Below are 27,889 nucleotides of genomic sequence, written 5' to 3'. Positions count from 1 at the left end.
TGCTTCTGCTTCACGACATCACAGAGGCGGCACCCTGGTCCCAGCCCCGAGCCCCACTTTGTGTCCCGGGTGTACGTTTATGCGTGTTACACGCTCACCAGCAGGCAGAGCTCCTCCGCCAGCTGAAGCCACAGGCAGGGCTGCGGCTGTGAGACGGAAGGACGGCCCGGTGGCCGGGCGCCCTCCGCTGTCGCTCGTGGCCTGCGCTGTCGCAGAGGGTGCTCCATCGTCGCCTCGCTGCGTGCGCTGGTTTAGAAAAGTCTGGTGCCGACTTCTCTCGCCTCGCTGGATTATGCGTCTTTCTGCCCGCGGCCTGAGGATCATCACGCTCTTAGACTGCAGTCGTCCTCCGAGGCCTGACACCCCCCAGCTTTCCCAGGTCCCCGGTGGGCACGGGGACGCGGGTCCCTGTGTGTGGAGCAGCCTGGACAGCAGCTTCGGCCCATCCGCGTCCCGTCCTCAGAGCCGGAGTCACGCGGGCCTCCGCCTCGCTCCCGACACCCGCGCTCCGGCTCCTCGCCGCCTCCTCCTGACTCCGAGCCCCTTTCTCCAACCTTTGCTGGAGGCCTGGGCACCTTGCGACTTGTTCTTCGCTTCCAGTGGCTTTTCTTCTTGCGTTTCCCTCCTAAACGCAAGCAGCCGCTTTCGCTTCTCCTCTTGGCCCGTTTCTGTCCTTACTGTGTGAACTTCTGATCCCAGATGGTTTCCGCGTCTTCAGACGCTGCTGGACCAGGTCCTGCCGCCTTGGCCTCGCGGCTGCCCACCCAATGAAGCCGCGTCGGGCGAGGCTGTGACTTCTCTCCTTTGCTCCTGGCCCCTAGTGTCTGTCCCCACGGTCCTGCAGAGGGGCAGGGCAGACACCCGGGGACCTGCGCTCACCTCCGAGGTGCGGACAGGGTTTAGCGCACACGGGGTCTCCCCTTCTGCTGGTTCTGTGCTGCTGGGGAGAAAGTGCCAGAAAATGCTGCGATCCACCTGGGACGGCCCGTTGGCTCTCTTCAGGAACTCCCGTGCATTTCCGTCACCGCCTTCTGGGCCACTGTCTAGTCAGCACGGCTGCAGTAACCCGAGACTCGGCGGGGGTGCGCCTGGAGGCTGTGTGCCCAGGGACGGGCGGCACGCAGCTCCAGAGAGGGCCAGCGCCCTGGCCTGCAGACGGCCGCCTGTGCGCCTCCTCACGTGGGAGATTCGAGCGCTGGCGTTCTTCTAAGGCACTGGGCCCTCGGCACCCCACGCCCCCACGGCCCACGTGCTGGGGTCAGGTGTCCACAGGACTGTGGGGGACACTCAGTGCACGGCCAAGCAGACCGCTCTGCCTGGCCTGCTGCGCTCACGGCCGCCACACGCTTCCTCCTGCCCCTGCTGTGGGCGCGCTCGGCCCCTCCTGGCACACGGGGCCTGGGCTGTCCTGGAAGAGGGAGCCGCGTAGTCGGGTTCACACCGTGTGTGTGGACGGCCGACGCCACGCCCGTCACCCAGATCCCTGCCTGTGACTCCCCACTCTCCTCCCGGGCAGGCAACCGTGTCCCCTGCCTGTCCCCACAGGACCAGCCGGCCCTCCGCTGTTCCCACTGCCCGTCCCCCAAGAGGGGGCCGCCACGCCCGGGCTCCATCCAGATCGTCACCACCTGCGGTGCTGTCCCTTCCTGGGGGCAGGGCGCTGCCTCTACCTCTTGGAAAGACCGGACACCACACTCAGGACTGGTTTCGTTTTCCTTTATTTTTTTAAAAAAGCCCCTAAGTTCTATGGCTTCCAGGAAGCATGAGAGAAACGGAAGTGCCATTCTGTACACTCGGTGAAGCAGGACCCAGACGCACGGCCGCCTGCACAGCGCCCGGGCCTCCAGGACGCACGCAGTCCCATGGGTGCCGCCCCTGCGCCTGCGGCCCAGCCGAGCGCCCGTCCCCTCGCTGGCCAGCGCCGCAGCGGACACAGGAGCCCACATGGGCTGCCAGGCCGGGTCGAGCGGGCCGCCCGGGGCGGGTCTGGGCGCAGCTCGGCGAGCAGGCGCGGCTGGCCCGAGGGCCACGGCGGCCCAAGCTTTGGTGCAGCATTTTGGTTGGGGGCCGCCCACCCCGCCGTGCCCTCTGGCGCAGGGAGGCCCAGGCGGCTCGCCCCCGGCAGCGACGCCCGCAGCGCCCCCTCGAGAAAACGGCCTTTGGATCGAGGGAGACAAGCTGGACTTTATGACACCACCGGCGCCTCTACTCACTGCAACGGCGGCCGGCGCGCTCCGGGCGGACAGTTAGTGCTCTCGGTGGGGCGGCCAGACACGGGGGGAAGCTCGGCCCGAGTCTGTGAAGGGCGGCCGGGGGCTCGCAGCCCGGCGGCCACAGTCCACGTCCGCTGGGCCACGGCCGTGACAAGCGCCCTGAGGGCCGCGGCAGAGGGTCCAGAGACCGCCCTCGTCACTTGTGTCGCTGCAAGGATTTTCTCTTCCTTCTCTTGAAAAAACAGCAGCACCTGGAGGGACGGTGAGGGGCGGGAGGTGGGCCAGGGGCTCGGGGGCGGGTGGCCCAGGGCGCCCCAGCCTCGGCTGCCACCCAGCCTTACTTGGTGTCGTCAGCCACCTCCACCTCGGCCGGCGCAGTGATGGGTGCGTTGGAGTGACCGGCAGTGGGGTCGTCGGCATTCAGCTCCCCGTTGGTGGAGTTCAGCGCCTGGGGGGCAGGGGGCAACATGGAGTCACGTGGCCCCCGCCCGCCCCCGTCGGGGTCCTGGGCCCGGCCCCTCACCTGGTTTTTGCCGTGTAGCTGGGCTTTGTCCCGAGACTGAGGCTGCGAGGGCAGGTCGGTGTGGACCGTGCCGATGGGCGTCGGCTGCGGGGCACAGGACGCAGGCTGAGGCCGCCGCCCGCCCCCCTGCTGCCCAGGGCCCGTGGCTTCACGACCAAAGTCCTGCCCCACATCCAGGGTCCCACCCCCACTTACCAGGGGCTCCCTGCACGCCCCCCGGGTCGTCCCCGCCCACGTACCAGGGGCTTCCCGGCCCAGTCGTACTCATAGTCGAACACGAAGCCGCTGCGGTCGAAGAGGTCGGTGAAGAGCTTGCGCAGGTAGTCATAGTCCGGTTTCTCGAAGAAGTCCAGGCGCCGCACGTAGCGCAGGTACGTGGCCATCTCCTCTGCGGAGAGCGAGCGGCAGGCTGGGGCTGGCACAGGGCGGGGGTCCGGGGATGCACAGCGAGGGGCACGGGCAGGGCCAGGGGGCCCGGGGAGCAGGGGCTGGGGTTGCAAGGGGCAGGGGGTGCGGGGAGCAGGGGCCGGGGCGGGTCGGCTCACCTGGGAAGCTCTCGCACAGCACCTCGATGGGCGTGGCCCGCTTGGTGTCCCCGATCTTCTGGTAGCGCTCCTTGAGCGTGTCGGCCTGCGGGAGAGCGGTCAGCACCCGGCCGCGGAGGCCGCCAGGCCCGCCCCCCGGCCCGCACCCACCTTGAGCCCCTGCCAGGGCAGGCTGCCGCGCAGGAAGTACATGAACATGTGGCCCAGCGCCTCCAGGTCGTCGCGGCGGCTCTGCTCTGCGGGGGGACAGCAGGTCAGCGCGGCCCCCGCGCCCCCCCGCCCGGCCCGCGCGCCGCTCACCCTTGCCCAGGTGCGTGTTGATGCTCATGTAGCGCGCCGTGCCCGTGAGGCTCTTGTGCTCGCGGTACGGGATGTGCTTCTTGGTCTCGGGGTCGATGTACTCCTTGGCCAGGCCGAAGTCGATGATGTGGATGGCGTGCTGCCGCTTGCTGCCCGGCCGGCCCACCAGGAAGTTCTCGGGCTTCACATCGCGGTAGATGAGGCTCTTGGTGTGCACGTACTCCATGCGCGTGATCTGGGGGGGCACGCGGTCGTCGCGGGTGGGACCCAGGCCACCCAGCCCCGCCGCCGCCCCCGCCGCGCCTCCTCCCCACCCCCCCCCCAGCCACCCGCGCGCCGCGCACCAGCTGGATGGCGATCATGAGCACCGTCTTGAGCGTGAACGTGCGGTCGCACAGGTCGAACAGGTCCTCCAGGCTGGGCCCGAGCAGCTCCAGCACCATGGCGTTGTACTTCCCGCACGGGCCAAAATAATAGACCTGAGGGACGCCCTCTGCGGGCGGACGGACACTCGCTCGTGTGGCGCCCGCGCGCCCCGGCCCCGCCCCGCCCCGCCCTGCGCGCCCCGCCCCGCCCCGCGCGCCCCCGGTACCTGCGGCGCTGAGCTGCTTGTAGAAGCGGTACTCCAGGTGCAGCTGCGGCGCCCGGGACTTGATGGGCTCCTGCGGGCACAGGCGGCCGTCACCGGGGCGCCGGCGCGCTCCTCCCCCAGCCCCGAGACCCCACCCCAGGGCTGCTGCGCGGGTGTGAGCGGGGGCCCAGGCGGCTGGAGGGGGCGGGGGTCAGGGCCCCGACTCACCAATTTGATAGCTACGTATTCATTTGTATAGAGATTCTTCCCTGTGGAGGAGAGGCAGTCAGCTCGCAGGGCCCTCCGAGGGCCAACTCCTGTCCCCCAGCCCCCTGAGCTCGGCCCAGCCCGCCCGGTCTGCAAGGCACCCCGCGCCGCCGTGGGAGGCCCCCAGGGGCCCCGCACCCTCCTCTCTTGGCACCCCCACCACCTTCCTGCTGACCCCCCAGCACCCCACCCACCCCAGCCCCCAAAGTCACCCCGGCACCCCGCCCACCCCCAGGCCAACCCTGCCTCGGCCCACTCAAGGGGCTGCTCCCAACTCCTCTGCGGGGTCCTCCCCACCAGCGCGCCAGGGCCTCCAACTGTCCCATCTAAAAAAGGGAAAATAGAACAAAGACCCCGTGACCCCATGGCCCTTCATCCACTCCCGCTGCGGCAAAGCTGGAGGAGACTCGGCAGTGCCCTCCCCACCACACTGCCCCAGATGCTCGGGAAGCCCCCCATGCGGGCGCCCCCACCCAATCTCCCCCAGGGCTGCCCGGTAACTTGACTGAGTCCGCTCGATGCCTTCGTGTGGGACTCACAGACTTGAGGTGGCAGACTGCAATCCCGGAGCCGCCCCCCACCCCCAGGGGACGCAGGCCGTGCCTCCTCTCCCCCGCCCCATGACTGTGCAGTGGGGGGCCCAGGACAGAAGTCACCAGGAGCTATGTTACACCCCCACACGACTCACTCTCCTCCCGCGCCCCTCGCCCGCACTGGGACCCCGATGCAGGCCCCGGCCCAGCTGTGTCAGCTGAGACCCTGCCCACTCAGGAGGGCCCACGGCCGGCTCCCCAGGTGACAGAGCCGCATGCCCAGGTGGGGAACCCGTGTCCCTCTCAGGGTGGAAACAGACGCGGCCGGGCCAGGCCTCCCCGAGCCCAGCCCCCAGGACCCCCAGCGCCTGTAGAGAAAGAGCCTGCCCACGCAACCTCACGGAGCTGCCCCAGCACGAGCCCCGGGGTCTCCTGAGGTCCACTTTTCCACCTGTTATGGTCCCTAGTGCGGGCAGAGCGCCAGACAGTCCTGTCATCACCCCTGGTGACCTGCCATGGGAGGCAGGGCCGCCCCAGGCCCTCGTATCATTTTCGGGTTGCCGTACACAGCGCTGTGCGCACATGCGCCAGTGCTCTGGTCCCGCAGCCCTCCCAGCGCCGTCCTGTGCAGCCTTTGTCCCAAGACCGCCTTCGCCAGGTGCTGACCGCACGCACACAGCCCCACGCGGGTCCCCACTCCTCCAGGTGCTGCTGTTGTCAGGCCTGAGGGGGTCCACCGTGGGAGGAGGCCTCACCCCCATCCACCCTGCTGCAGCGGGACAGTCCGGGTGACATGCGCTCAGGCCGTCCCTCTGTGGACGACCTCAGGTGGTGGCCAGGTCCCCCCGCCCGCTCCATCTGGTCCTGAGGCATCTGCGTCCGCACGCAGCCAAGTCCGCCGGTGGTCTCCCCAGAGCCCTGCTGCAGTGCCACGGAGTCTGCAGACCTCAGGGGGGCATCCTACACCGACCCACCCCTTCCACGCGGCTGCTCGTGGTGCCCGTGGCTGGTGGCGTGGAGAGCCCGGGTGTGCTTCCTCAGATCCGGGCAGGAGGCACCAGGCGGGCTTGGCGCTCGGATGCCTGGTGACGTTTGTATGTTTTTTCCCGACTGGTGGCTGCTGGGACAGAGAAACACAGCTGATGTCGTGCTGGCACAGGCAGCGCCCGGCGAGCCCTCCACCTCTGGCTGCCGATGGAGCCGCCGCCGGCCTCCACGCGCCACCACCGTGCATCCAGGGCCGTCCGCTGCGCCTCTCCCCATCTCTTTCCCGTCACGAGGACCCCGTTTCCTGCCCCTGCCTGGATGGGGCGCGGGGGTGCCCAGTCTCTGCGGGGACCGCAAGGCCCTCAGGCGCCTGTCAGCAGGGAAAGCCAGCTTGCTTCCAGTCCTGGTTCCTGGGTTTGACAAAAACCGAGGTGCCTCACGTGTTCCCCCAACGCTTTCTCAGGGGAGTTTCAAACGCACAGCACAGCCAAACCCTCAGCGCCTGGATCACACCATCGGCTGTTCACCGTGTCTGTTCCGTTGCTGATATATCTGCACGTCCGTCACCCGTCAATCTCCTGCTCTTAGAGAGCGGCCCCGGCCCCGAAACGCTCCAGCCAGAGACCGAGTTCAGCGCCTCCTCATGGTCCCCTCCTTCCCTCGGGGGGCGCCACGTCCCTGGGCAGCGCACACGTCGGAGCGCACACCTGTGAGCCTGGGCCACCCCCCTCCCATCATGACAGAAGGTCATCGCCCCTCCAGGTCAAGGCCCACCGTCTCCTCCGGGAGGGCCCCCAGGGTGAACCGCCCGCACGCGCTCTCCTCCCTGGCTCCTGTCCCAGGGCCCAGTGCGGTGGAGACGCCCCGTGCTGTGGTGTGCCCAGGGCTCATTCCTGTTCCCGGCTGGGCGGCATCGGGACATACCCCATGTGCAGGGGACGCCTGGTGGTCTCAGGCATTCCCTTACAGCAGAGCTGCTCTGATCGGTGCCAGACGGGCCATCGTCCGTCTGCTCTTGCGAAGCGTCTGCTCCAACCTCTTGCCCGCTTTTAGTTGGGGCGTCTGTCCCTTTACCATCGCATCCTCATCCGGTCGGTCCCCTGGGTACCAGTGCTTTGCCAGCTGGGCTCTGACGGCAGCACCTCCTGGGCCATGGCTCGCCCGTCCAGGCTCTGACGGTGCTGACAAGCAGACGCGCTAAACGGTGCCCGAGTCTAACTGATCCTTCACGGTGCCTGGCGCTTTCATCCTGTGTCTTGAAGACGCTTCGTGCTTTGAGCCCTGGGAGACCCAGTCCTTGGAGTCCAGCCCGAGGTTGAAGGGAGCGTGTGTGCGTGTCTGTGGGCACACGTGCGTGCACGCATCTGAGGTCTGTGGGTTTACAGGCTCTGGCCCTGAGAGCCTCGGCGATGCCCGTGTCGCCGTTTCAGCTGAGCAGGCGGAAGGTGAGCATCTGCAGGACCTCAAAGAGCAACTCCCCAGGGCCCGTGCGCAGACGGGAGGTTCTGGGGCCGCACGAGGCGGGAGGACGCTGGAGCTGCAGCCGCCCAGAGCGTGGAGGCCTCCTGAACCCGCTGACACTCCACCAGGAATCCAGGAAGGCCACACCCTGGGGACGGCAGCTCTAGCCCTGGGGGCATCTGCTCTCAGCTCCCGAGCGGGGCAAAAACCAGTCCCAGACGGAGTCGAGACCAGTCGGCAGGACGAAGCTCAACCCAGACCGAACGCGCGGCGCCACACTGCCCAATGCACGACGGAGACCACCAGACGCGTGAGCGCGGGGGACAGGGGACCGGGACGAGCAAGAACACAGTCAGAGCACCACGGCCGCAAGCACTCGAGGATTTCAAGAGAAAGGTCCAGAGGGAAACGGGAGTCAAATGAAGAGAAAATACGACGTGTGAAAGGAGAAATCCCTGGGTGGCTCCCGCCAGACTACAGTGCAGACAGGAAGAAAGGGGACCCTGGAGCAGGGCGCGAACACTGTCCAGGCTGAAGCGAGAGAAAAGGGGCTGCACGATGGGCCCGAGCGACAGCGCCCACTGCCTGCCTCCGTGCGACAAGGGTGGAGGAGCAGAGAGCAGACCGAGGCGGGCAAACATCTGAAGAGATAACAGGTAAAGTTTCCCAAGTCTAATGAAAAAGCGTGAATACCACTGAAAAAGATTCAAGAAGCTCCACGAACCCCAAGCAGGATAAACAGAGAAAACCACCCCTGAGCAAGGCAGCATCCAGATTTAGAACTGAAGATAAAGAAAAAATCCTCAAAACAACCCGAAAAAGACATGAAACACAATGTTGCTCAACATCTTTCAGCAGAGAAGTGCAAACAGCTCACGTGAGACACACTCACAGCCGCTGACACGCCCAGACAGGGCAGCCTGACCCCAGGGCTGGTGGGACGCGGAGCCCAGCGCTCCAGGCGCCCACAGCACTTCTCCTAGGCACGGCCCTCCTCCCGACCCCGCGCTTCAACGAGGACACGCGACCGAGACCCAGAGAAGGACGCTGAGCTCACAGCAGCCAAACCTGGGCGTGGCCCAGCGTCCCCGAGCAGGAGGGCGGACAGTGAAAGGCACTCAGTTGACACACGGACAGAGCAATGGGGCAACCACGACCAGCACCATGACAATGTGGCAACTCTCAAACCACGCCAAGCCGCAAGAACACGCGCCCCAGAGTTAGGAAACGTCTGAAATAAAAGCAAGCCTCCCAGGGCCCCCGATACACACGCGCTCGTCTGTCTACACAGACTTGCTCTGTCCAGGCTGCTGCTCCCGATGCCCAGGACGGGGCCACGACGGCCGCTCAGGCCATACAGGGACCCTCAGGCTGCAGGTCAGTTCTGGGCCTGGGGGGAGTGTGTGTGTGCCCACGTATGTGCGAGCATATGTCTGTGTGCACACGCACGTCCTAGGGGGCAGCAGGGCCAGGTCAAAGAGGCGCCATCCAGGGCAAGCTGAAGAGTGGCCGCTCTGCCAGGCAGCCGGGCTGGGCTCTGGGGAGGGTGCTGTCTGTCCGGCACCCATGGCCGTCTCCATCACTGACCGTGACAGCCCCGCATCCCTCCCACCGGCAGACAGAGCTCGGGCCCCCGCCCTCGACGGCCTTTTAGCTCAGGAACCCCAAGCCTGGCTCGCCCCAGCCCCGAGCCAAGTGCTGGACTTGTAGCCACACCTGGACCCCCGGGGTGGCCCTTGGTGTGTGGGCCCAGACCCCTTGGAGTTTGGGGGGGGCCGGGCTCCCGCACAACCTCCTCCTCCTGGGGTAGGGGACCCCACATACGTACCTGTGCTCCCGGTCCCGACAGTCTGGGGGTCTGTCTGCGTACGGCCGTGCCCCCAGGCAGCCCTCCCCCCACCCCCCGAATGCGAATGAGCAGGGCTCACCTAGCCGGAGCTCCCCGAAGTTGCCACAGCCTATCTTCTTCCCGACCCGGAAGTTGGGGCCCACCATCAGGACCCCTGAGCTGGTCCCCGAAGTCCGGACACCGTGGCTGGTCCGGCCGCCGGCCTTGGACATTCTCCGGCCCTCCTCCGATTCCCCTTTCCCTCCTTTCTTGTCAAAATCCATAAGTTTGTGGTACCCTGGCCTCTCCACGGTGACTCTGCTGCCGTGCAAATCCCGGGTCTGTGGAGACGTGAGATCGCAGGTGGCTCTCCAGGGCTAGCACACCATGGCGGCCGGCGGACCCCGGCTAGTGAGACGCTGGCGCTCGCGAGGGCCAAGCCGCGGCTCTCATCTCGGTGGCCTTGGGGCTGTGCGCGGGGGGAGGACACATTCTGCTGACAGGTCCCGCCGCCTCAAATCTCGTGGCTCCCGGCTGGCGGAGAAACAGAGGCACAGATTAGCAGGTGCGATGCCCCCCATGATGCTGCGAGACCCGGCACGCAGCCCGGCAGGGGACCCGGGGGACGGGGGAGGTCAGCGTTAACTGAGGGCGACACCACAAGGGGGCTCCTGCGGTGAGACAGCATTCTGGAAAGAGCTCTGAAGGCGCGAGAGCGACCGTGACTTCCTGGGGCACAGAGAACAGGTGGCTGAGGCCCTCGTGAAGCCCCGCGTCAAGGGGGGGACACTCCGTCGTGTGACCGCCACAACACGGCTCAAGGACGACAGTGCTAGGACGGGTAACGCCAATCGAGTGAGAGGCCCCAGAACCCTGGAGCCAGGAAGGGGCCCCAGGCCTGGCGCAGAGACACTAGGGGTCAGCCCGCCACAGCCCCCTTCCCCAAGCCACAGCGCCGCTCAGAGGAGGAGGAAAGATGACCAATGGCAGAGCAGAGTCCCTGGGGACCTCCAAGTTGTCCCCTGAACCTGGGACGTCCAGGAGATGTGAAAGGCCCCAGGCCTAGTTCCAGGAGCCTGTGACCCTGTGGTCAGCCGGGTGACTGGCCGCAGTGGCAAGAGCAAGCCTGGCAAAGGGTGACTGGGCAGGAAGGGGCCGCAGAGAGGATGGCAGGTGCCCGAGCAGCTTCCCAGGACGCAGGGAGGGGCAGACATCCCAGCAGGGCTGGGCACAGCGTGGGCACCCAGGGCCTGCCCGCAGCCCCGGCTCCCTCCCTCGACCCATCCTGAGCCCACAAGCTCTCCCCGAACCTAGTCCCCCCCATCCCAGCCAGTCACCCCACTCAAATCAACCAAGAAGTGCCCACCCAGACGTCGAAACGGAGTGCTGGGGATGGCAATGGGGACATGAGAGTGGGGCCTGAGAAGCACATGGAGGACAGAGCCCTCTGCTGGCCCTGGGCTCCTGGGAGTGAGGGGGTGGGGCTGCTCCACAGAGGGGATCCCCGCCACACATGCACGGAGACATGGGACCACAAGGTGGAAAGGACCCGGGGCGTGCACGCACTCCTGCACTCCCCCACACGCGCACCACACACGCGTGCACACCACGCACACCCCACACGTGTGTGCACGCCCGCCCCGGCTCGGCCGCCCACGCAGACTGCCCACCTCCTGGCGACTGGCTGAGGCTGGGTCCCGTCGCGGCCACCCGGCCAGAGCACAGGCCCACAGCGGGCAGACCCCGCACCGTCCGGGCGGGCGGGGGCCCAGGGCTCAGGCAAAACCTCACGGTGCTGAAACCAGGGTGACTCGCTGGCCTTTCCCAAGGACGAGAACAAGCCGTGCGGACAGGTCAGCCCCAACAAGAAGCACCGCACAGGCCTGGCCTGGCGGGCCCCTGGGCCCGGCTCCAATGCTGCGGGTGCTCCCCTAGGCAGTCCTTCCTGGTGAGCTGCCAACCCAACTCCCAGGTCCCCCACTGACCCCGGGGTCACTGGGATCGGCCGCCACAGTGCCTGCCCATCTGGACACGCCTCAGTGCCCTCCTGGCTATCACCATCCAGCACAGTGGCCAAGCGTCCGGCCCACCCCAGCCCGAGAACAGCACCTTCCATGGCGTACAAAGGACACGCTAGTCACCAGGCTCAAAGCAGAGACGCCCGGGCCAGCTCAGAGTGGACCCCGTCCCGGGAGCCCCCACTCCCCGTGCGTCTCCATCTCCCTGGGCTCCGGGGAGGCCCCGTGTGAGGACACAGCCCTGCGCTCCCTGGGGCCTGGGACAAGCCCCGCCCGCGGTGGGGGGGGGGGGGACGCTCCCACTGGAGGCGAGGCGGCTGCGAACCAGGAGCCCGGGCCGAGGTGGCGCAGGGAGCAGGCCACAGGCTGCCCACTTGCAGCTGTCCTGGAATTTCAAGAGAGGGGCCAGGCCACCTCCTGACCTGTGACCCATCACCTGTGGGGACTGTTTGCTGTTGGGAATTTGGGAGTTGACCGCGAGCAGCGGCAATGCAGATGAAAGTACGTAAACTTACATAAACTTACAAGGAAATAATTACAATAAAACAAAGGTAATAAACCCTGGACCCCCCATCGCTTCACTGTTGGCCACTTTATCTACGTCCAGGGTCTTCTCCATCCGTCCCCTCCGGGTGAGACACAGGGACAGTGACATACTGCTCCTCGCAGTGCCTTCAGCCCCGGGGACGGTCCACCCTCGGAAGCCGGCGGAGCTGCAGGTCCCGGCCCGTCCCCGCCCTGTGGGAACCCCAGTGAGGCGGCTGCCACGATGGCAGGCGATGGGGAGCAGGCCGCGGGGGTGCCGTCCGGACGCGAACAGCACTGAGCCCGCAGAGGCTGCTCCCAAGTGGGGTCTGCGGCCTGTTTCAGGTCTCAGTCCGCACAGGAAGACCTGGAACCCAGGCTGGTCACCAGCGGGAGAATCTGGCCATCAACCCAAGCTTCCTGAGAACCACGGGCTCTCCGTGTCCACGGGCGCCGCGTGGTTCGCTGACCTGTAACGCGTGTGCACTGCGAGTCACGCCGGGCTCAAGCGCCGCTCTTCTCGAGGAGCTTCCGGTGCCCCAAGTCCCCACCCTTGAGGGGACGGGGAGCCTGGCGAGGGGGCAGCACGTGGACCTCCGCCAGCTAAGGGGCTTCCTCCCCTCTGGGCCAGGGGGCACTTGGAGGACCCAGCCCCAGAGTCGCGTGCTCCACCCCACTGCACGTGGAAGTGACCTGGGGCTTTCAGTCAGGAAGGGGTGGGGCCTGGCCTGCTTTGGGGCCATCACTCAGGTGGGCACCGGTGACCAGGGGGGTTGAGATGAGAAGGCACCAAGGGCATGTCTGCCAGGAGCAGGGGCTGGACAGGGCGGGGGGAAGGGGGCCTGTGGGGATCCCCACCTGCCAGGCTCCATCGATGGCACCCGCCACGCCACTGGCACAGCCTGGAAGGCGTGACGGGGACAGGGGCCTCGGGACAGCGGCCAGGAGGGAACATGAGGCGGCTGGGCCAGGGGTCGCGTGCACCTGGAAACCGCACGAAAGCCTCCAAATGCGCCCGTGGCCTCGGCGGCAGGCCCATCTGCGCAGACAGGCCTCAGCCTCCAGCTGGCTGTTCAATAGCAACCCTCCTCGCGTCCTCCCAAGCCCCCAGGCCGTGTCCCGGGGTGAGGCCCACAGGGCACATCTGGGGTGCAGCGGCCGCTGCTACAAAGGACGCCCAGCACTTCCCTGCGCCGAGGGTGGGAGGCCCACGCTTTTGTGTCTGAGTCCCTGGCTCATTGCCGTTTACATCAAGGAAATAGAAACCCCGGACCACACGACTCACCCTTTCAAAGGGGACGGTTCAATGGCTGTTACTGAAGCATGGTTTCTATCAGCAGAGCTGGGCAACCAGCAGTTCCAGAACATTCCATCACCCCAAAAGCAACCCTGTCCCCATCAGCAGCCACTCCCACTCTCTCCTTCCGCGCCCCCCTGGAGCCGAAAATCCACGTTGTTTCTCTGGATTTGACTCTAAGCACCTCACGTGAGTAGATCTCATTTGTCCCCCGGTGTCTGCTCTTCTCCCCGAGCATCGTGGGTTCAAGGTCCGTCCAGGTGCAGCCATGCCAGGGCCTCACTCCTCTTTAGGGCTGCGTCCCGTTCCAGCGTGGATGGACCACATCTGCCCATCCACTCCCCTGTGGAGGGACCCTGGCTTGTTGCCACCTTGGGGCTTCGGGCCTCAGGCTGCTGTGGACACTCATGCACGCGTCTCTGCGTGGACCTGTGCCTTCACTTCTCCTGGGCGAGTGCCTAACGAGGGGAGTGCCACTCAGACGGGACGCTCTGTTATGTGTGAGGAGCCTCAAGCTGCTCTCGCATTGACACCATCTCCCGGTCTTGCCCACTGCGCCTGCCGCGCCGAGGGTGCAGCTGCGCAGCCTCCAGCCCTTCCTGAGGTCTGGCTTGGTCACGGCCGTGCCAGCGGGCACAAGCTGACGTCTCGCTGTGGTCCTGATCGCACTCCCCGCAGCTCTCGCTTTACTTCTGGGCACGTGGCTGCTCCGCTGCCCCGACAGAGCCCCAGCCCAAGCCAGAAACGAGGGGCGGCCAGGCACGTTCATGTGAGGAAGTGACCGTGGCCGCACAGAAGACGATGAGAAGGAAGCCAGCAGGGGACAGCCACGGGGGCCGAGGGTCTTCCATGGGGGGCAGGACCCAACCACACAGGAACCTGTGCACACGGTTCAGCTCTGGAGCCACCGAGAGGGCCACACAGAGCAGGCACGGGCGGGAGGCTGAGCTCCTCAAAACAGCAACCAGCTTGGGCGGGATCTTCGCAAAAGATGCCTGTGCTGGTAACTTTTTTTTTTTTTTTGAGGAAGATTAGCCCTAAGGTAACATCTGCTGCCAACCCTCCTGTTTTTGCTAAGGAAGACTGAACCAGAGCTAACATCCATGCCCATATTCCTCTACTTTATATGTGGGATGCCTACCACAGCATGGCTTGCCAAGCAGTGCCATGTCCGCACCCGGGACCCGAACCAGCGAACCCCGGGCCGCCAAAGTGGAACGTGTGAACTTAACCGCTGCACCACTGGGCCGGCCCTGTACTGGTAACTTCTAAAGGCAAAAAGCCGAAGGCTTGGCCCTGTCCACTGTGTAGAGGCTCGCACACAGTGACCCCAAGCCTCTCCTGTTCCCGGACCAGACACCTGGACACACAGCTCTCACTCCTCAGAAAACAGCCCAATTCCAGCGAAGGGTCACCGGAATCTGCATCCCACCCCCCGGAGAGACACGCAGAGGTGGCTTCCAGCGGATTCTTTCCTGCCCGAAGACAATTACAAACACACACATGTACAAGCACGCGCCCAGATGCGCAGACACCCATGCACACAAAGGCATATTCGGAAAACAAACACACATCAGAGGTGGATGTGAAACCCGTGTGCATTTCAGACACTATGAGGAGAGCCCTGGTGCGTGTACTCCCGCGCCCCTCCATCGCACTCTCCTGGGGCCAGGCACACCCACCTGCCCCTGGCAGGACCACAGGAAGCATCCCGCACAGAGCCGCCATCTCGGGGACGCACACAGAAGGGGCGTGCTAGACGGTCCCCACGCAGGCGGGGCACAGCGGGGACAAGTGAGGACAGAGGTGTGGTCTCTGTCCCGGGCCTGGCGTCTCTGCCTGACAGGAGGATCTCTCCTGTTCACAGGAGACCGTCCCCTACACCTGAGATCACACCGACGCATGACAGGGGTCGCCTGGTCACTGGAACAGGGTGGGGGCACACGGGGGCGCAACTCCGGGACCACGAGATCAGGCAGCGTCCACGCTGTGAACAGAGGTACCGGGAGGTGGCCCAGGGCGCACATGCTGCCAAGTCCTACTTCCCGGCAGTGGCTGTGCCCTGTGGTCCCCTCTGCAGGCAGAGACACTCGAGTCTGGGGTTCAACTGTGTGCACTGGCTTTTATGGGCAGGAAGGACCAACACCGTTCTGCCCCACAGTACGCTCGAGGAGCCCCTCGGGGGTCCTCACTTCCCTCCTGGGCAGTGGCCCCACCTGCTTTCAGGTCAAGGCGGGAGGTGCTCTTGGCCCTGCAACCCGAAATCTGTCGTCGTCTCCGCCCGGCCCCATGCCAGGGCACAAACCCCTCCCGTGCCCCTGCAGGGGGCCCTGAGGGCCAGGAAGCTGCCACATCTCATGCCCCCGGCTGGTTCTGGGGATCCCACGAGTCCACATCCTCGCGCCAGCTCCCTGTGACAAGGCCTGGGGTCTGGCAACTCTCTCCCCGAGGAACCCTCTTGCGGCCACCTTCAATGACCCTAGTACAGCGGTGGCCTCCAGCATTTATGGGGCACCTACACGTGCTCGGAGTCCGGCAGATGCCCTCCACACACCCTTGACTCCCCTGGCATCCACTCCACCTCCGTGTTCAGAGGAAGAAACTGAGGCCCAGGGCGGCCAGGCGCCCACGGCACTCCACCCTGCTCTGTAGCAGCCCCGCTCTCGTGGTCTCACTGACCGGAAGAGGGACCTCCACCCAGCAGAGACGCACTTTTATAGACACGCTTCCAGCTGCCAGCGGAGGGGCTCAGAGGAGGCCCCTCAACAGAGGACACATGTGACGGGGCACGGGGAGAGGACCGGCCCACACATGGCCTGAGAGCCCGGAGCAGCGGCTTGGTGCGCAGTGTCGGGCCCCCTGGGGCCCCGTGGGCAGCACACAGCCAGCACCCGGGTGTGAACCGGAGAGATGCTCACATACGCACGCCCCACCTCAGGTCCCTCGGCCCACATGTCTGCCCCCACCAGCCCCTTATGACAGGAAGCGCCCACGGGCGCCGCCTGTAAGGCCAGCAGGTACCAGGGAGGCAGGTGAGGGGCCCTGGACCCTGACCCCTCCCAGGGACGGCCCGAGGATGCCAACCCCTGCTCGGCCCCCAAACCAGAGTGGCCTCCCCCATTCCCAGCAGGCCACACACTCGAAATGGCTCTAGAAGTGACGACCCGGCATGCCCTGGGTGTGCTCCCCGCCCCCCAAAGGCTACACAGGGCCTTCTGGGTCCTCTCCTGGGACCCTCTCAAGCCAGACAGGACCTGCGGGGGACAGCAAGAGCGAGTCACATGCTGACCTATGGGGAGCGGAGACAACAAGGAGGGGCCGATGGGGGCCAGGACTAGAGCCAAAGGCCGGCCTGGGAGGTGACGGGTGCCCCGCCCGCACACCTGGGTGGAAGCTCAGACTGAGACCTGAGCGGAGGGAAGTGTTTGATGTCAGCCAGCTGGGCCCAGGGCTAAAAATACCCACAGTGGGGAGGTGGCCCCCCATGCCTCACTCAGCCCTAAAATAAACCTGGGCTCAACCCAGCCAACACGGCCCCCAGTCCCATCCAGAGCCCTCCCCGACGCGGCCAGGCCCTCCCGGGGAGTGGGCTCAACTCGGCCCTTGCGCCAACCTAACCTCCATGTCAGGACGTTCCCACCCACCCCCACCTGCTGGTCCAGGCCGTGGCTGACCGCTGGCCAGTCTGCAGGCAGCTGCCGTCCCGCCCGTGTCTACACTGAGCGCATCTTGCAGAGACTGCCCCGTGGCCAGGGCCACGTTCCCTGCAAGCGCCCTCCTCAGCTGTTACCTGCCGTGTTCTTTTTGGGGTCCTCCATCTTGTCAAGGCCAGGGGCCAGCTCCCCTGGCGGAGGCCCCAGGGACCCCCTTCTCTGCCCGTCTCCACTCAGTGATGTCACAGTCCCTGGGCTGACATCACCGGCACATCCCCAGCCCAGAGCCGGGAAGAGGCTGGAGGCAGAGGTGGGGCAGCCTCCCTCCCGGGGGCCCTCGTGGGCTGCCCAGCACACGGCGGACATGGTCACCAGTCCCAACTAACACGTGCCCAGACTCAGGTGCGATCCCGGTGTGGCCCCTTCTAGGCAACTCTGGACATACACGTCCCTCCCCTTAGCCCCGCTCTGTCCCAGAAGCTCCTCCCAGGATTCACCAGGGCCGGGGACATGGCCACCATACCCCACCTGGCCGAGGGCATGGGTAACGAGTGGAGCAGGCCAGGTGTAGCAAGGAGGGGTGTGAGGTTGCCTCTAAGTGCCCAGGGGGCACAGACCCCAGGACAGGCTCAGCAGCTGGCACAAGCTGGCCGCGGCCCCCACCATGCCCTGAGAGGGCACAAGGATTTCCTGCCATGAGGACGGAGCTGGTGTGGACGATGGGACTGTCGGTCACAGTGCCCACTCACGAAAGGCGCACCAGGCGGACGAGATGTGCCGATGCTCTGGGGAGAGGGCCGAAGACTTACAGGGGACGGGCCACCTCAGGGCTACCTGGGCAACATGCTGTCAACCGGCCCAGCAGTGTGGGTGGAGCCGTGCACGTGCCGGGTCAACTGTCTCGGTCTTTGGTGTGGGCTGTGTCCCCAGAAAGACACGCCCCAACCCCGGAGTCTGGGAATGCGACTTCGTTTGCAAATGAGAGTGGGCCCTAACCACAACAGGTGTCCACACAAGGAGACAAGAGACATGCAGGAAGAAGCCACGTGATGACGGGGTGAGACTGGAGGGACGTGGCCACAGCCCCAGACTGCCGGCATCCTAGACGCTGGAAGAGGCGGCAGCGGCCTCCCCGGAGCCCCCAGAGTCGGGAGGGGGGGAAGAGGGGCTTCCCAGGGCTGCTCTCGATGGCCCCGGGCGTCCACACAAGGAATGTCACAGGAAGTGGCCCGGCCCAGAGGGGCCCGAGGACCCACGGCACCTGCCTGCCACACGGGGTCCCAATGGGGTCCCGGGACGGAGGAGGACACCGGGGGACTGAGGAGTGTGAGGAAAGCGGGGCCCCGGGTTCATGAAATGCACCAGCCCCGGCTCAGCGCCGGGAGCATGTCCGGCTCCAGCGTGTGGCGTGAGCAACGGGGGTCTCCGAGCTGCCTTCCCGCCGTCTCTGTGACTCCAGAACTGCTCTGAGATAAAGGCTGTTTAAAAAGAACCAAACCTTCCCCTCCCAATCCGCCCCCCAGCCCCAGCGTCGCCCCGCGAGCCGGCCCTCCGGGCTCCCGACACCCCTGCGCAGTGTCCCTGCGCCCACTCACTGCCCGCAAACTCCTTGAGGATGCGGTACTTTCTGTCACGGCACAGGCAGGAACGCCAAGACTGGGGACCAAGCGAAACAGAACAGACCCACAGACACGGAAGACGGGGCAGAGCCGCAGAGGAAACGCACCGCCTTACAGACGAGCATCTCTGACGATGACGCGAGTGAACATGGCTGCTCAGCCCGCCAGAGCCACAGGAGGGCCGGCGCACAGGGGGCAGCTCACAGGGCTCCGCTGTCAGCCTCAGGGCCCACCCAGCCTCTGCGAGGACCACCCGCACAGCCACATGGCTGCCAGGGCTGCCACAGCCATGCTGGGGCCACCGTGCCCCGCCCTGTGCGCAGCTGACAGCAGCTGTGCACACGGAGAGGAGGCGCACACGGAGAGGAGGCGCACACGGAGAGGAAGCGCACACGGCGCAGCCCCAGAGCCTGCCCTGCAGGTGGCGGGGGCCAGGAAGTGGTCGCCCAGCTCTTTCTGGCTCGGAGGAGCGGAGGCGGGCGGGGAGACGACCCGGGACGCCCCTCTCCCCCTTTCCCACCCTGGAATCCTCTTTCCTCCCTCCCACCGAGCACGTGCCACCTTCGAGATGACAGCACCCAGCAATAGTGGGGACACGGCAGGGAAGGGGGACGCCCTCCACGCATCCGCCTGGCCGCCCTTGGGAGCAAGGGCTGCTCCCGTGGGCATGGGCCCAGCCCCACCCCTGCAGAGCCGGCGAAGGCGAGGGGTGGCTGCTGGTGGATGCAGGTGAGGGGACCCAGGAGGCAGGACACGAAAGGCCCCCAAGCACCGGCAAACAGGCCCATGTGCACGGCAGAGGACACTGCCCCTGTTCCCCAGTTTTCCTGGGGTGGGCTGAGCATCCCCCACAGTGGCCTGGTCCTCTCAGCCCTGCCCAGGGGACCTGACCACCTGCAGGAGGTGGGCGGGGGCCCGGCCAGCTCCCTCGGGGTGACATGTCCCCCAGAACTGGGCACAGCATTGGACAAGGGACCTTGGCAGCCTTTCTCAGGGCGAGGAGGGCGGCGGTTGAGTCAACACAGGCAACACCGAGGCAGGCCCTCCTGCAAGAGGCGCCCAAGACGCCAGGCACCATACTCCCCTCCCCCCACCGACGGCCACCCTCCCCTCTGGCTCAGTTCCCCATCCTGAGCTGCCCTCGGCACTCCGACAGGCCCCTCCTGCCCAGAGGTCCCCACACACAGGCCTCACTTCCCCTCCAATGGCAGAATCCTCACCTGCAATTCGAGGAAGCGCCTGCTTTGGGACTGGAGGGCTGTCACCTCACCTGGAGACCGAGCTCGGGGCCCTGGGGACAGCGGGAGGGGGGGGGGTGACTCTGTTGGCCAGGGCACAGCCCAGGGTGGTCTGTTCGCTCCACGGTGGAGGAGGCCCTCCTCCACTCAGAGGAGGCCCGAGGCTGCTCCCGCGGGAGGCGGCTCCAGGGCAGCGGCTGGTGCTGCTGACGGACACACAGGTGTGTCGGCGTCTGGAGGGGTCTCACTGCACCGCGAACGGTGCCCAACACTTGGAACCTGACTTTTCAAAAACGTCCTTTACGCTTTGCTGAAACGTTTGTTTTCTTCATGTGCACGGGTGGGTTTTGCTACTTAAAACACCAAGAAAGCAGGGTGGTTTTCTGGTCTCACGGGCTGGGGGCGCTTGTCGGTCACTCTAAGACTCTGGACATACCTGCTCAGAGGAGCGCGGGCGAGGAGGCTGAGGGTGCCTGGCCCCAAAACTCGCCATAACCGAGACCCAGAGGCTGGCACATCTGTCTGTCTGTACAGGAGCCCCGGTGCCCGGCACACGCTCAGAACTCCTGGTTTTCTAGAAAGTGCAGGGCAGCAGGACGGCGGGCTCCGGAAACCAGCCAGCGTTCCTGGACTCTGACGAGGCGGAGAAGCTGGGATACAGGGTCAGGAGAAACCTCAGCCCAGGAGAAGCGATGCGAGGAGACACCAGGATGCAGCCGCTGGAAAAGCGTCCGCAGCAGGGATGTGAGGAGATGGGACCCTCCCCCACGGCAGTGGGGACAGAAATGGCACAGCCACCCTAGAAATCAGTCAGCGGCTCCTCAGAGTTCATCGCAGAGACGCGGAATGGCCCGGCAGCCCCACTCTTCAGTGTCCACCCAAGAGAACCGAAACGCACGTCCACACAAAACCTGCACACGCGTGTTCTCAGCAGCGGGACTCACGATGCCCAAAGGTGGAAACACCCCCAGTGCCCACCAGTGGACGACGGGTCCACACACGTGTCCACCCACACGCTGGAACATGATGCAGCCGTGAAGAGGAGCGAGGCCCTGACACAGCTGCACAAGGACGGACCTGCACACACCACGTTCAAGGAGAGAAGCAGACACAGAAGGACACATGGCGTGTGACCCCATGGACGGGAAATGTCCAGAACAGGCAGCTCCACAGACAGAGAGCAGGCTTGTGGGGGCCAGGGGCTGGGGAGCGGGTGAGGGTGACTGCTGGTGGGGACGGGGCTGCTTTTGGGGTGGCGCAATGTCCTAGAACTAGACAGAGGTGGCGGTTGCACAGCTCCTCGAAGGTGCTGAAAACACCGCGGGACACACTTCACTGACTCTCATGGTCTGTGAATCACATCTCAACTACAAACCGTGGAGTGTGTGTTCTCCCGACACAGCAGTCCCACAGAACTCGAGGGGGAGGCTCTGGCCGGGCCTCCCTCCGAGCACATGGCTCATCCCCGTGCAGATCAGAGCCGCCCGCATGCTAGGCCCGACGGGAGAGCCTCGGCTCCCGCTCCTGGGCCCTGTCTAACCGACGCCGGCCTCCACGACAGATGCTGCCCGTAAACATTCCAGAGGCACCGAGGGGTGTGTGTGCACAGGAGGCAAAAGACAGCGAGTGGCGAGACGCTGGGGAGGAGGAAGGGCTGACTCCCACTGCCCACGGGAGAACTCGAGTCCCACCCACGAGCTCGGGCCTTCCCCACGGCCCTGCCAAGGCCCCCAGCACCCAGGTCAGGCTCAGTCCCTGGGCCGTGGGTGCCATGCCCACGCAGCACACCACAGTGCTCTCAGACCCGGGCAGGCGACAGCATAGCTCATCTGTGCGCACACGCAGCTCCACCTTGGGAGGCCCTGGGCACACTCCAGGCTGCCCAGCCCGGCCGGGCCCCACCTCCGGCCAGACATGCAGCAGGACAGCCCCTCTCTCCCAAGGAGCAGGCGGCACCCCGACTCTCCATGTCACACCTCGTTCCTGGCCACCCAGTGCCCCAGCAGGCCAGCGCCAGCCGAGGGTGCTGGACGGAGCAGATAAACACAGGGCGCCCAGCACACGCGGAGTCTCAGATAACCAACGGACCACTTGGTGCATGGGCGTCCCATGCAGTGTTCGGGACAGACTAGCAGGAAGCAATTTTCAGTTGTTCGTCTGAAATTAAAACCTAGCTGGGGGCCCCTCGCCTTCACCTGGCCACAAGGACACGAAGTTGCCCGGCTCCCGTGCCCTCGGGCCAAGGCGCGGGCGGGAGCCGGGGCCACAGGCACAGGGAGCTGGATCGACCCCCCGCAGGACTCACTGGCCAGGGCGCGAACGGTTTCTACGCAGTTCTGTATATTTCCCAAAGCCAAGCATTTCCAAAGGAAACTTAGCTTCCAGCTGGGGACGAGCTGCGGTGTCAACGCACACCCAAACGAAAGGAGCGACCAGCCACCTCAGTGACAGTCTCGGACGCCGACCACACGTGTAAGCGGTCAGGTCCTGTATGCACCGAGATGAATAAAACAAATTTCACCTGCTGCTTTTTGCATTTTAACGAGGCTACTGCATACTGTCAACCACCCACGCAGCTTGAGTCCTGTTTCCATGGGGCCATGGGCCAGCTGCCTGCACCGCTGGGGTGGAGTACCTGCTGCCCCTGCCCCCCCCCCCCAAAAAACACTCGGCAGCATCCACAAGCGGGCTGCTGAGCTGGGTGCCAGAGTAACCATTACAGACGGGGGTCTGCAGCCCGAGGCGGCAGAGGTGCCTGGCACACCCCGCAGCTCGCCTGAGCGAGGGGCACAAGCTGCAGGGCGCGCCAGGACAGGCCAGCTGGACTCCAGTTTGGAGGGAGGACTGCGGAGTGCCCGCCCAGCTCTTTGCTCTCCGCAGACCAGGGGAATGGCATCCTGATCAGCTCCCCGTCCCCGGCCTGGGGCAGAGCCGTTCCCACAGCCGGGCGCCCCCACCTGCCGAGGCAGTCCCAACCCACAGGCAGCAGGTGTAACTCCCCCCACAGCCTGGAGCCCCGGGATGAAACCAGGAGAGAGCCACATGCCAAGGGGAGTCATCCTCAGAGGCACAATGCGAGGAGGGGAGACGCTGATGCCACATATGCCCCATGGGGGACCTCAGCCAGGCCACTGCTCCAGGTCCACTTCCCTGCTGGCCGTCAGGAGGACAGGCTCCCCCAGTCCCCTCCCCTCTTCCTCCCTTAGAGGTCCAGCTCCTGGGGGCAAGGGCGGGCTGTGCTTCTGGACCCCAGGCCCACAGCTCCAACCCACTGGGTGGATGCAAGCAGGTGGGAAGTCTCTAGGGGAGGGTCTCCCCCATACTTGGTGACGCCTAGGGACAGCTGTGGTGGTCACAACTGGGGGCGCCCCAGACAAGGACCTGGTCCGATGTCCACGGCGCTGAGGGGAGAGACCCAGGTATAGAAAGCGTCCCCAACAGAAGCCCCCGCAGGCCCATTGGGGCAGCTTCAGGAGAACGGGGGCCCCCGCAGGCCCAGTGGGGCAGCTCCAGGAGAACAGGGAAGCCCCCGCAGGCCCAGTGGGGCAGCTTCAGGAGAACAGGGGGGTCCCCCGCAGGCCCATTGGGGCAGCTTCAGGAGAACAGGGGGGCCCCCGCAGGCCCAGTGGGGCAGCTTCAGGAGAACAGGGTGCCCGTGAGTGGGACCAGCAGGCCAGGGGAGGGTGGGCACTGACAAACAGCGCCAGGTGGGGACACCCTGGCCTCCGTGCTGCTGAGAACAGGGACAGAGGGAGGCGCCAGCAGGGCGGAGGAGCATGCCATGAGGGGTCCTGGGCCCACTGCCCCTTACCACCACCCCCCAGCCCTGCCCTGACGTCCTGGCTGGGTCACCCACCAGCCTGGCCCTGGGACCACAGTGAGTGCGGCCCCCCCGTGACGGGCACAGCCACAAATGCTCGCCATCTCAGGGGTACCTCTGGGACGAAGGCCCTGCAGCCCCGTCCGTCTGTCCCCGCGTGGAGATAAGAGCGGCTGGTGGTCTGCAGCAGAGGACACATTCTGCAGATCCACACAGAGCCCAGTGTCACCTCCCTCAGGAGAGCGGGGATGTCTGCATAACTGAGCGGTTACCTTTAAGCACGACTATTTCCAAGACTCTCAGAACACGGCCCAACGTGAAGTCACGACACGCGACAACGTGTGATAGCTATTTCTACCTTTCAAACAGCACCCGCCCACCCCGAGGCCACCTCGGATCCCTCCATGACCCGGGACCCTGTCGGGCGCCTGGCCTGCACCCAGGCCCCCACCTGCTGCTGGCGGGAGGGGCTCTGAGCCACGTGAGGACACTGGACAGCTCGTCCACTCTTCCAAGAACGTCCTGCTGGGCTCCCACTTCTGGACAGGGAGCTGCTGATGGGAGAGACGTCCAGCCCTGCAGGGTCAGGCAGAGCGAGCTGGGGTCCTCTCGTCCTTGTCCCCTGGGGTAGCTCCTGGGCACCTGCCCACCCCTAGCGAGGAGTCCTTGCCCCCGCCCTCACCGGGAACCCTCTCAGCCCACACACGCTCTGCAGGCTCCATCCCTGCCCAGCCGCCCTCTCTGAGAAGCAGTCCTCTGCGTCCACATGGTCCTTTCGGATTTGCAGAATCCCCTAAGAGCAGACTTTGCGAGGGCCCGTGCACCAGTGAACCAACTCCTGACACAGGCCGAACAGAGCCGGCAGGACCCAGACTGTTCCACACCAGGCGGCCACCAACCGTGGACACCGCCGAGCTCCCGGATGAGAGAAGAACCCCTTCTGGGGGCCAGGCTCGGAGCAGGGGGCTGCATGCTGCCCTCTGAGGGGAACTGGGAGGTGTTCTAGGAGAGGGAACCCCAGACAGGGCCAGGAGAGCAGCCGTGTGACAGCAGGACCATAGTCTGTTTACGTGCTCAGGGAGCCGCGTGGGAGTTCTGAGCAACGGGAAGACGTGCCGCTGACTACCACCCTCCCCGAGAGTCCCTCCAGCCCTCCCACGGACCCTCGCGAGGCAAGGGCCCAGTGCCGCACAGCCTGCACCAGGAGCCTGTGCGGAAGACCAGGCAGGAGCAAGATGCCAGGGCAAGGCCGACAGCCGGCGGGGGGGGGGGGGACAGACAAGGGCTCACTGGCAGCAGGCGCCCACCCCCCTCTCTGGTCCATCGGGCCCGTGACCCCAAATCCTCCCACCACATCCCTCCTGCTGAGGCCAATTCCAGCTGGCACCCTGTTTACCTCCTCGCCAGAGTGGCTCGCTCGGGCCTCGACCTCCTCATCCGTACCACGGGGACAGGGGCCGCCCAGCACAGCCCCCAAAGCTCCTGATAGGGAGGGGCAGCGGCCCAAGGTTGGGGCTTCCAGACCCACCAGGCCCTGGCTCAGGCGCCCCTTCCCTGATGGGCCGCTAAGCCGAAAGACACTGCGCGCAAGAACGTCCCCGACCAGACAGGAAGGGCTCTCCAGGCACCCCCGCTGCCCAGCTCGAGACGGCAAGACCTCCGTCAGGACAGTGGCCACCAGGCCCAGGCCTGACCCCAGACGCTGGCCAGGACCCCATCAGCACGCAGGCTCCTTCACAACGGCCTCTCCTGCCCAGGGGTCAAACAATGACAGCCAACCGGCCCACGCAGACTGGCCCGTGCCCACCGGAGGCCTGAAGGCACCACTCCACCAGCACCGCGTGGCCGCCTCCCCTGCTCCCTCCCAGCCCAGCCTGAGAGGTCCCCATGGACCATGAGCTCCGCATACGAGAGCAGGTCCCCGGCCGCTCAGCCCTGGGTTTTCAGGGCCCAGAAAGTGTCCGACAAGACAGAGAGCTGACCCCACCACAACCCCAAGGGACCCGCTGCTCCTGAGCCGACCTGGGGCAGCTCACAGGGGCCCAGCAGGGACAGCCAAGCCAGCTGTGGGACTAGGCGTTCCTGGCGCCCCAGGGGAAACACCGCTGTGCAGCTGGCGGGGACACGGCCGCAGGGTGCCCAGGCCTGCCCCGAGAGCCTGCTCGGACCCACCGGGAAAAGCACAGGCACGCGGGCGGCCCAGCACTCCTCTTCACTGGCTGGTCGACCAAATTAATGGCTGGCGCCTGGCTTCCCCAAAGCTGGGATGAGCAGATAAGACGGCTTTCAATTTTTAACAAACCTCACCTACTTCCTCTCGCAGCCCAGAGGTAACTACTATGTAATTAAGAGGAGAAGTAGAGTCAGGCGGAACCAGAACCAGCCGTTCAAAGGAGGCTGTCCGCATGGGGTGCTGTCATCGCAGCACAGGGACATGCCCAGAGCCCGGCCACAAACCGCTCGGCCCCAATCTGCTTCAGCGAAGGGAGAGAGGGAATGGAAATCAGACAAGAAGGGCCGGCTGCCAACTGCGGACAGGAAAACCAGACCCGTGCCGGTGACCGCAGCGGACCCCAGGGCTCCCGCCCACAGCTGGGGTGGAGGGTCCAGCCAGCTCCTTCCAGTTCTCCGTCCCCACCCCCAGCACGGGCCACACCTCCACGTGCCGAATGCAGCAGACACAACTGCCCCCTAGCCTGCAACCTGGCGCTCTCTATGGGATCCCGGCCCAAACCCAGCACGCCCCCCCCCCCACCCCCCCGCCGCTGCGTTCCCCAAGGCAGGGCCACAGACACCGCCACAGCGGCTGAACAAAACATCTGGGCCCCGGAGACGCCGGCGCCGGGCCGCGTGCACTCCCGGGGGCGCTGCAGCCAGCCCCCGCCCATCCGCCCATCTGTCCGCCTGCGGGGCCCAGAGCAGTGCTTTCTGGGGCACAATGTGGCGGAGACACAAGCAAACAACAAAAACAAACTACCAGCCACAACCGCAAACTTCCCTCTTTCAAACCTGCGGCCCGGCTCCCAGTCTCTCCACCCCCAGCGGCCACCCCCTCCCCGATGGGAACGAGCTCGCCGGCGCCCACCGGCTCCCCCTCGATGGCAGCCTCTGTGCGTTCCCACTCATCTCTCCCTCCCACGAGCTCCAGGAACCCCTGGGGGCCGGGAAACGCCAACTGAGCCTGTCCCTGTCCCCCGGGGTGGGGACAGAGGATCCAGGGACTGGAGCCCCACCAGATGCACACTCGGACACCCCCAGAGTCCCAGACAGTGGCCAGGCCTGGGTCCCCCATGCAAGGAAGTGGGGAGAAAAGGCTGGACTCCACCTCCGCGCACGCAAGCCTCCAGGGCCGTTTCCTGCAAACAATGCCATCCCGAGGCCAAGAGAATAACCCAGCTGGCCCCGCCGCGCCCGGGACGCCAGCCTGGGACATCACCAGGAGGCTCTCCCTTAGGCCCCCAGCCCCTCATGTGAAAGCTGCCCCCCCGGAAACGTGGGGCAGAGGGGGCAGGGAGGGGATCGGGGTGGCCGCGCCCGGGGCACAGACTCTCACCCCCTCCCTGATCCGAAGTGTTTCCGGAAAACAAAGCCGGTTGGCGAGGGCGGAAGGGGGAGGGGCAGGCAGGGGAGAGCCGCGAGTTCCCAGGCAGCACCGGCAACAGGTCCCCCCAGACGAGCCCCCTCCTGCTGCACGCCCCTTGCCCGCCCCGAGACCCCGGCTCTCCCAGCAAGGCCTTCAGGACCCCAGGGCGGGGGAGCGCGCGCGGCGGCGTGGGCAGGGGCGCGGGGACCAGGTGGGCAGGGGCGGGGATCCAGGGCCCAGGGCTGGAGGGGTGGGCACACGGGGAGTGGGCAGTGGGCCTGGGCACCGGGGGCAGTGAAGGCGGAGGTGGGGCGGGGCTGAGGGGACAGCGGGAGCAGCGGGGTCTAACCTGGGGGGACAGGGAGGCTGCCGCGTGGGGATCAGAAGGGGCGAGAGGCGGCAGGGTCTAAGTCTGGGGGTCGCTGGGGGCGGGCAAGGCCTGGAGAGCAGACGGGGGAGAGTGAGGGGCTGGGGTCTAGGCGGGGGGTCCGTGGGCTGTAGGGGCTACGGGGTTGGAGAGTGGGGGTCACTGGGGGTCGCGAGCGCAGGGGTCCGCGGGGGCGGTTTCCGGGGAGGGGGTCCGCGGGATCGGGAGCCGGGCGCGCCGTTACCTCTCGGCCTCCGCCGTGGCCGTGGCCGCGGCCCCGCGGGCGGCCGGCCGGCCGGGCTGGGCGGCCCGGGCTCCCTCAGCAGCGCTGCGCCGACCCCCGCCGCGGGCCCCGCTCGCGCTCCGGTTCGGGCTCCGGCGCCCGCTCGGGCCCCCGCTGCCGCGCCGCCGCCGCCGCCGGCCTCCGCATGTTGGGCGCGGGCCGTCCCCGCCGCGCGGGCGCCCGGTCCCCGGTCTCGCAGCGTCGCCCGCGACCCGCGCTTACGCCGCCAGCGTCGCGGGGGAGGGCCCGGCACCCACC

General features: G+C 66.3%; 1 protein-coding gene across 13 annotated transcripts; it reads right to left on the bottom strand.

The window, feature by feature from the left end:
* Window positions 1–1,702: 1,702 nt before the first annotated feature.
* Window positions 1,703–27,879, bottom strand: CSNK1G2 (casein kinase 1 gamma 2). Of its 13 annotated transcripts, XM_070272434.1 has the most exons (13): window positions 16,859–16,962; window positions 9,329–9,762; window positions 4,661–4,745; window positions 4,381–4,421; window positions 4,174–4,243; window positions 3,926–4,074; window positions 3,582–3,816; window positions 3,432–3,517; window positions 3,282–3,366; window positions 2,976–3,124; window positions 2,737–2,820; window positions 2,555–2,661; window positions 1,703–2,464 (listed from the first exon to the last, which is right to left on the bottom strand). In XM_070272434.1, exons 3-13 carry the CDS (start codon window positions 4,743–4,745, stop codon window positions 2,410–2,412), a joined length of 1,146 nt encoding a protein of 381 aa, XP_070128535.1. In that variant the 5' UTR covers window positions 9,329–9,762; window positions 16,859–16,962; the 3' UTR covers window positions 1,703–2,409. The 13 variants fall into 13 exon arrangements, 10 of the variants coding, with proteins under 10 accessions (XP_070128535.1, XP_023500107.1, XP_070128534.1 ...); XR_002808983.2 differs by lacking the exons at window positions 4,661–4,745; window positions 16,859–16,962 and adding an exon at window positions 27,593–27,735 and having other exon boundaries at window positions 3,001–3,124; XR_011440338.1 differs by lacking the exons at window positions 4,661–4,745; window positions 16,859–16,962 and adding an exon at window positions 26,952–27,017 and having other exon boundaries at window positions 3,001–3,124.
* Between the last annotated feature and the right edge of the window lie 10 nt (window positions 27,880–27,889).

The sequence above is a fragment of the Equus caballus genome, chromosome 7, assembly GCF_041296265.1.
Source record: "Equus caballus isolate H_3958 breed thoroughbred chromosome 7, TB-T2T, whole genome shotgun sequence".
NCBI lineage: Eukaryota > Metazoa > Chordata > Mammalia > Perissodactyla > Equidae > Equus > Equus caballus.
This window is presented reverse-complemented; position numbering and strand designations above follow the sequence as displayed.

Coding starts and splice junctions, on each gene's coding strand:
- CSNK1G2 (XM_023644337.2), bottom strand. CDS start 9,512: ATGGATTTTGACAAGAAAGGAGGGAAAGGGGAATCGGAGGAGGGCCGG. Junction 3,817..3,925: donor TCATGATCGCCATCCAGCTG/GTGCGCGGCGCG, acceptor GTGCCCCCCCAG/ATCACGCGCATGGAGTACGT. Junction 3,125..3,281: donor GCTGTGCGAGAGCTTCCCAG/GTGAGCCGACCC, acceptor CGCTCTCCGCAG/AGGAGATGGCCACGTACCTG.